The following is an 8,919-nucleotide window of genomic DNA, read 5'->3' as shown; positions in this document are numbered from 1 at the left end:
TTTATTGAGCTTTAAAACAAATTGATAACAACTCTATATATTAACCTGTTAAACCCCGAGCCTGTTTTTCAGTTTTCAGGCTCGAAAATGACATTCCCAGAACAAATAACCATATCTTCCCTTCTAAAAGGGTTAAATTAATAATCCTTTTTCTCAAAGTAATGATAAACCTGTCAGTTGGATGTAGAAAAGTCAGATTCAATATAGATGTTTTTTACTTTAAAGAAAATTCTGATTGAACATGGTAAAAAACTGTAAATTATATTGTCCGTCCAAAAAATATTTTGTACTTATAGTGAAAACTAACCTTGGATGATGGGTTAGTAGACTAAAAGCTTTAGGAATCCAAAGTACAAGATATAATAAGTACCCTGTATCAAGATTGATGCAAAACAAGTGATATTTGACATTTTTAGACAGATTTAGCAAAAAAAAACCTCTCTGGGGCCATTTGGGTGGATTTTTCATATCTCTGGCTCCCCCTGCTGGATTTTGACATGTGACATCTCTTTCTAACCGTCAGAGCCAATGGAATCGAGGGGAACTCCCACATAGTCCTTATTTGGTCATGTGTGTGTATTATACTGCCGCATAGCCAAGACCGGAAGCAGCAGCCACTCTGGTGGCTACCATTAGCAGCTAACTTTTGCTCTGCGATTTTTACATAAAAATTGAATTATGGATTATAAATAATTCCAATTATTGCCCAGGAACTTTATCAACCTATGGATTAAACGATTCAGCTGCGTTTTTTCTCGTTTTAATGCCATTGAACACGTCTTTTGATCAGATTAACAGCTACGGTGAGACGATCTCCCTAGAAGCTACGTAAAGGTACGTGTTGTGATGTCTTTCTTTGCTTCCCCTGTCGCAAGTTCAGATCACTCAGTGATGATACTATATACCTAAATAATCTGTGGATCCTCAGCTTTAATCGGATATCTTGTATGAGCAGCTACGATAAGTAATAAGGGTACTTTTATCTTGAGTTCTGTGCCAATGTCCCTTAGCATTTTTCGCTAAGGGGTCATTTAGATGCTTCTTATGAGACTTGTGTTTTGTTTTGGTAAAAATGGTTTATATCGTCAGTTAGCTGAGATTATTTCCGTTAATCTGGTATAACACATTAATAGGTTCTTAAATATTAAGATCCCCTGAGACACAGTGTCCTGAAAAAAAAACCCAGGGTCCCCGCCGGCGGGGACCTTGGGGCTTAACAGGTGTGCGCAACGATGGACATGTCACTTCCGGCTGCCATCTTTGTTTACATTAGCAATTAAGCAGCCACGTCTTGTGAAAAAAGTTTAAAGGCTTTACTTGTACAAAGAGTGGAATGGTTTTCCTTCGAAATGGCCAGAAGAGTATTGCAGGAATGTGGAAAAGTATTCAAAACTGCCGTAAGTGTTTTCAGTTTTTTCCTCAAATTTGGACTTTATTTCAATGTATCTCCCAAAAACGATTTAGCCGTTAGCTAACGGTTAGCATCACACGCATTTAAATATGAAATCGGCTAGTAAAGTAACATGCAATGTACAAACTGGGGGTGAACTGCACTGCAAGTTTTTCAAAAATAAATACATTAAAATGTTGATTTATCATGATGTCACTAAGTTAAACTGGACCAGAGAGGCTACATGGTAGTTGGCCTTCATTGTGGCTGCAGAGGCTACACATTCTCCATATTGTAATTTTTAGGCTAGTTTCATATGTCCGAAACACGTTTAGCTAACAGGTTCACATTGAATACTTCTGCTAACCACTAAACGCAGTACGCATCCCTTGCTTAAGCTTCCCATGGTTATAATAAAGGGTTAAAAAAGAAAGGCTAGTGGTGAGTGATGAAATTCTACTCACCACTTGCTTATAAGCAAGTGGTGAGTAGAGTAGTAATTTACTAGCATTTAATTAATTTGTGCAAGTAATTTGGAAAACTTGACGTGGTTATTCTTCCACCTCAACTCTCAGTATATCTTTATAGATACCCCTCACATTTAGTTAAGTCATAAACAAAACAAACAACAGTATACAAACCTCATATTTTATTAGACATGATTCACAATGAATAGAACAATAACAACTACAGTATGCAGCTGATCTAAGTACCTGATCCAAAATATAGCATCAATAAAACCTCCTGAGGTTCAATAAGAAAATACATGTAAACTAAATCCTGCTACACACTAACGTATATCCATCCAACTGACAGTCCAGTATATCGACAGAATGACGTTACATTTATTTACACAACACATTTTAACATCTGTATCGAACATGGAGGTAAAATACTCATCAGGCTAGGGAATAAGACAGGAAAGAAAACAATAACACTAATTATCTGTAACCACATGTTTTGTTTGCTTTTATTTTAAGAACTTTACCCTCACATATTACTACGAAGCTCCGTAAGATTTTTACAACACCTTTTTATTTAGAAACACACCTTCATGAGCGCAAAGGCAAGATTTATAGGTGATATACAGTATATGCCACTTGATGAATTGTGTGTGAGTATAACGGACTTCTTGGTATGTGTTCTGGGCCTCTTTGTCTGATACCAGAAGATGAGATTACCAAAGGCTTTTTGTGGATATTTTAGTTTTATTTTAACACTATTTTAAATGGAGAGACTTAAGAGTTAAGACCCATATACTGTCATAGTAGCCATGTCTGTGACTTACACTGAGGACACACACTTTAGTGGTTATCATCATAATTACAGATACAGTTGAGTTTTGTGACATTCACAGTCTAAAGTCTCTGCAGTCCATTTCAGTTTCAGTAAGTGCTGGTTGTGTGTGAGCGACTTGTTTGTAATGTAGTAGGTTGTTTTGTCCAGTGCTCAGCGTGCTGCCGGGCGGGCCATCCCCGGGTTCACGAAGGAGAAGTTCTTGAACATCGTCTGATCAACGCTGTTGATGAGCGTACGGTCGGCACAAGACAGTCGTGGCTTCTCGTTGATAAACTCTTTGTCAAAGTTACTGCAGTCACTGGGGGATGACTGTCAGAGTGGAAGAGAAAATGCGTAAATACATATATATATATATAATAACAATATACACCAATTGAAAGTATTATGTATCCTTAACTATTGGACTATAATACATGTAACTCAATATGTTGGTCATTAGATGAGAATAGGAGTATTAGAAAAATATTTATACAGTATTGTATCGCAAAATAACCTTTCTATTACAGTATTAATCCTAAAAAACACTTTATACATTTTTATTTAAGGTTTACAAAGATGAACTGTTGACATCCTTTCAGTATGTGCCCTCTTAAAGTAGTGTAATAATCACTAAAAAGGATAATGACAATGATCGTTAGAGCAGCTAGGCAATATATCAATATTATATTGATATTCTGATATGAGACTTGATATCATCTTAGATTTTGAATACTGTAAGTGTTGGCTTATCCTGATTCATATTAACTAACTTTAGTTGCAGCCCTATTCTTCACTTTAAAAGTAGGTAAATATATTCAGTTACCATGCTTCCTAGCAAAAATCAGGCCCTTCAAATTTAAATGAAAAAGTGAGAGCATGTGATTGCACTTACTATAGTTGGCTTGAAGGGCGGTGCCACCTTGCGTTGTTCCAGGTTGTTCCAGTCGGTGCTGCTAAAGAACTTGTGCTGTCGGATGTTTCCCTTCAGTCCAAGGCGCTCCTCAGGCTCCCTCACAAACAGCTGCGGAATAAACAAAACCAAGGTTACAAACAGGCAGTTTAAAACGTTTTTCCACAAAAAAAAACACCTAACTTGTGTAAATCCGGCCACACTGAATTTGTGAGTCAAGGAATGTTTTGCTTGTATAAATGTACTGCTTTAGTACCCCTAGTACAACGTTTGAAACACACGTCTGACCTTGATCAGAAGGTCTTTGGAGTCTTTGGAGAGCCAGGGGGGATAAAAGGGGTTGTCGGTCCGTATAGACTGAAACAGCTCCTCTTCGTCTTGGCCGTGAAATGGAGAGTGCCCGATCAGCATCTCGTAGAGCAGAACCCCGAATGACCACCAGTCTGCTGAGCTGTTGTACTTCTGACCCAGCAGTATCTGATATATAATTACATAAAGGTTAAAAACATACAGTGTAGCTTTTTTTTTATTCGCTTTCGAAACATTCTACATGCAGTCTGATACCCATAGATTTTTCCTTGGTGAAGTAATATTACATTATCTGTGCTTGGTAGGATAACACTTTTGGAAAATGCTTTAAGTGAATTACCACTTAAGGTACATCTGCTAGTGTTGGTTTGCCCATTAATATATAGTCTTATGCAAATGTAAATATTTGTTGTGTGTGATCACCTCAGGAGCTATGTAGTCAGGCGTCCCACAGAAGGTGGAGGTCAGGGTGTCGTTCTGCATGTTCTCCTTACACATGCCAAAGTCTGCGATCTTTATGTGACCTTCAGAGTCCAGCAGCACATTATCCAGCTTCAGATCCCTGCAGAGGAGCAGCAAGATATGAGCACCAACAGTTTTTTCATCAGGTTCAGTTCTGTTTCTAGCTTTTACTGAACATTTACCTGTAAATTATTCCTCTGGAGTGCAGGAACTGAAGCCCACAGATGATTTCTGCTCCATAGAATCTGTGGAGAAACATAAATGGTAGCGAGGAAAAAAATGTGGGATGTTAGTTTAGTCTTGCCTCCTACATACTCAATCAGTATGTACTGCTTACTGCCTGCTAAATGAATGATTTAGTAAGCCATTACCAGCAGGCTGTTAGTTTGGGGGGGACTTTTACATGGTATTAAATAAGTATTGAGAATCTTGGAATTCAAAAGGTATTTGTATCGACTACAAAATGTTGGGTACTGTGACATCCCTACTAAGTATTGATAGTATGTGAATTTGCAATTCTGAAAACATTCACATTTGTATTCACTACACACTCCTGCCAAGGGTTAGGGTTAGGGTTAGGGTTAAAAGCAAGCAAAGCATCCCAACCAAACAGCACAGACCTAAGTTGGGCATCTTAACAAATTTAGCATATTGCCGGGATACATACGTGGCTCTGTGCAACTCAAATTTGTGGCAGCTCTGGATATGGAACATGAGATCCCCTCCGTTCAAATACTCCATGACAAAGAACAGGTTTTCCTGGATAAACACATGTAGGAAGGTCAGATGTGTGACTGTAGTAAATGTACAGATGAATCCAAGTGTTCCTTGGTGTTACCTTGGTCTGGAAGGTGCAGTAAAGGTGTGTGAGGAAAGGGTTTTCCCAGGCTAAAGAGAGGACCCTCTTCTCCACCATGGTGCATTCCACGTCATCGTCCATCAGCACCACGTCCTTCTTCAGAGCCTTCACTGCGTAAAAATTCCCACTTCTCTTCAGCTCGGCTAAAAATACCTGTAACAGAAAGATTTGTTAAAACTGCTGCGGCTGGACAGTTATATTTTCTTTGACACTCGCACTTCTGAAACACCTTTGTGATTACTGCCTCCCACTGACATTAAAGCAACAAGTTGTTGGTTTCCTGTGGAAACTAGCGGCAGTAAGGGTTGCCCAAAATGTGTCATAATGTCATGTATGAAAGCTTTGAATTAATGCGAAGAACTAAAATATCACTGATGACATACTAATGGAAAACGTATTCCCCTAAATGTGTCGTTTGTTATTGTGCATAGCTATAACAAGTTATTATTACTTAGAAACATACCATTAATAATGCTGAAATACTTACTTAATGAGTGTCTGGCAGATACTAAGTCTTATAGTTTGAGAAGAGTGCTGGAATTATGCTTTTCGCTGAGTTCTGCTGTAAATCCCCCTGTGTGCATTTGCTTTTCTTTGAATCAGAAGCTGTACCTTGCCGAAGCTGCCTTTCCCGAGCATCTTGTGCAGAATGAAGTCATTGACGGTGAATCTGGGTTGGTCCTTCTTTGGGACGGCGTACAGAGGCTCTTCTTCTTTCAGCGCCTCAGTGATGCTCCTGTCTGCCGGTCCTTCCCATGAAACACCCTGCATCTCTTCAGGTCATGAAGCAGGAATGGGGAATATATGCGTTATATTAGAAAAACTATCGTCGAGAATAGAGGACAGGGTGCAGGTTTTTGAAACTAATGTACCTTTGTTTGCAGGTGTAGCTGTGGACGTTACTAACCCAGACGGAGCTCTGATAACCCCCGGCTGGTCGACACTGACTGGACCCTCTCTGCCGATGATTTCCATTTCAGTGTCCCTGGAGCTTCTGGCCTGAAGGCAAAAGGTAGGGCTGAGATTTAAAGTCTAACATGTTGGTGGAAAGGCCTCTGAAAACAGCCTTTTCAACAAAAAAGTTTGCAAAGATTCCAAAAGTAAGGTTTATTGAAGAAGGTTTAAGATGATCAATTCCAAAACAAAAAAAGTTGCAAAACATTCGCTTCAACCGAAAATGGTGGCCGTTTCATATATCTCCATTATTCCCTATAACGTAGGCAGTTCAAAATGTACACATGAAAATGTTTTGAAATTGCAGAGTGTAGTGTGTCTCACCTGCTGTTTAGTCTCGATCATGGCCAGAGCTTCAGCCATGAGTTTCTGGTTGATCCCGCATAGGTTGGCTACTTTCTTCTGGCATTTATGATGGACGTTCATGCAGCATTCTGCACAGAAAACACAGAATTACCACCGCAGATAAAAAACATGCCTTTTTGAGGACGTTTTGTATTTACGAGGGCTATGGCACTGATTCTACCTCCAATTTTAATTGTGTGATGCTACAGAGGAAATAACTTTTCTGGTACTAATTCTGTTTGTTAAATATATCTGCTTCTGTAGTTGGTATTTCTAGCTCTTTTACCATCATGAATAACATTTATTATAAGTTACCCTACATTATATGTAGTAACCTTCTAGGTCATAAAGGAAAGACAAATCGAGGAACAAACAACGTGTGTTTACTAGGCAAGTGTTCCATTAGTTTAATCAGTTGTAGTAACACAAAGAAAGTTGATGTGTATGAGGTGTGTCTACAAAACATAAATTAGTAATGAATCCACAGAAATGTTAAATCTTCCGCCCCTCACCCTCACATTTGAGCCCCTGCTTGGCGAGCCCCCAGAGCAGAGTACCGCAGTGTTCACAGAACGTTGGACTTTTGTAGTTGTACACTCTAAACCTGTGCGGCATGTCGATCTTGAAGCGCTCCTTGTGGATCTGCAGGACACACATCATACAGCTCAGCATGGAGGCCCTGGCACAAAATACATACTTTCTTGCCTGTAGTGCAATTTTTATTTTAAAATATAGAGAACACTTCCTGTCCCTAAACAGAGGGGGGCAGGTCTGTTCTTCTTACACTGCGTATTACAACAAGGGTTTAGTATTCTCTTTTGGTTTCATGCGTATGAACTCTGAGGAGGAAGTGAGTCAAAAGATAAAAGCAGTGAATGAGACGAGACATGTGTGGCTTAATGATTCCTCTGTATGAGGTGATTAGTAAGCAGTATAACCACAAGTCTTTTAGTGTGACTGCTCAGACGCTATGACATAAGAGCGTTTATGTGAAACAATGAGTGTGAGGCAGATACTCACCATTGTTTCTTTGCTGTTGATGGCGGAACCAGTGCATTTGGCGATAACCTTGTCTATGCATTTTTTGTGAATAGCTGCGTTGCACTCTGTAGAAAACGAAAATGACAGTTGGACATTATGGGGTTGAAAAAAGGCACTGTTAAACTTCCAATACATCAGTGGAAAATATTCATCCGACACTCACGTCTGCACTGGTACCCCTGCTTGTTTAGACCCCTGCGGTGGAAAAAAACCAATTAGTCGTTATAATGCAAAACATGATAATTTGTCGATGATAGTTTTCGTACCAGACAAACTCTTTGCAGACGGAGCAGAAGGTGGGTTGAGGGAAAAAGGTGGCGCTGAACTCGTGACATTTGACAACGTGAACTTTGGCTTGTTTGATGGCCCCTCGCCGCTGATGCAGGGCGAACAGACCCTCTCTCATTTGTCCCGACTCTTCCTCAGGCTGACCTGCAGCGTCTGAAACACATCATGTAAATATGTATATAAACGATAAAACATGAAAAAACACATTTGGTAGAGCTCAGCTTTCACAGGAATGATTGTTTACTGGAAAGAAGGTTTTAACACCTAAGTTTCTATTTCTCACCTTTTGTGGATTTATGAGAGTTTTGTGGGTTTCATTTTGTTTAAACCAGGGGTGTCGAACTCATTTTCATCTCGGGCCACATTCGCATTATGGTTGCACTCAAAGGGCCGGTTGTAACTTTAAGACTATATAAATGTACATATTTAATATATATAAAATAATGTATTATATTACATTATTGCCTCTGCATTGGATTATTATCGGATAGGGTAATAACTTCATAATTAACTCGGTCTGAAAGCAGAAGTCTAGGGCAAATAATTGCAAGTCTCTTCAGTGAGAACGTCACAAAATNAAAGAAAGCTAAATGAAAGGACATTTTGGAAAAAAATCCATTCGGAAAAGGGCAAATTCTGAGAAAAAATGTCAAATTCTGAGAAAAAAATTGTAATTTGAGATGCATTGTGGGACATGTAGTTTATGGGCAACGTGCTTCTGTAAATCGCCATGTAACCGTATAAAAAACATATTATATTCTTTGCAAGCTCTTGTGGGGCCACATAAAATGAAGTCGCGGGCCGGATTTGGCCCCCGGGCCTTGAGTTTGACACCCCTGCCTTAGTATGTCCTGACATCCAGACTAACTGNTATAAAAAACATATTATATTCTTTGCAAGCTCTTGTGGGGCCACATAAAATGAAGTCGCGGGCCGGATTTGGCCCCCGGGCCTTGAGTTTGACACCCCTGATGTAGACGTTTAAATGCTTACAAAGGTCATCTTGTAGCTTAAAGGTCATAAAGACATGTTTGAAGGAGCTGCTTCAAATCCAAAGTAAACATGACAAATAATTTGTTTGTT

The 8,919-nt window shown here is 39.3% G+C and overlaps 1 protein-coding gene across 1 annotated transcript; it reads right to left on the bottom strand.

Annotated features, from left to right (window-relative positions):
* Positions 1-2,024: 2,024 nt before the first annotated feature.
* prkcq (protein kinase C, theta) lies at positions 2,025-7,989 on the bottom strand (the record flags this gene model as incomplete). The annotated part of the gene is made up of 14 exons (XM_010786311.1): positions 2,025-2,998; positions 3,561-3,689; positions 3,867-4,055; positions 4,311-4,449; positions 4,532-4,594; positions 5,017-5,108; positions 5,188-5,361; positions 5,821-5,981; positions 6,081-6,207; positions 6,487-6,596; positions 7,020-7,149; positions 7,528-7,613; positions 7,712-7,743; positions 7,815-7,989. Coding segments are annotated over 14 exons (1,766 nt in total), but the record flags the coding sequence as incomplete, so codon positions are not given.
* Between the last annotated feature and the right edge of the window lie 930 nt (positions 7,990-8,919).

The sequence above is a fragment of the Notothenia coriiceps genome, unplaced genomic scaffold, assembly GCF_000735185.1.
Source record: "Notothenia coriiceps isolate Sejong01 unplaced genomic scaffold, NC01 NC01_scaffold00029057, whole genome shotgun sequence".
Classification (NCBI taxonomy): domain Eukaryota; kingdom Metazoa; phylum Chordata; class Actinopteri; order Perciformes; family Nototheniidae; genus Notothenia; species Notothenia coriiceps.
This window is presented reverse-complemented; position numbering and strand designations above follow the sequence as displayed.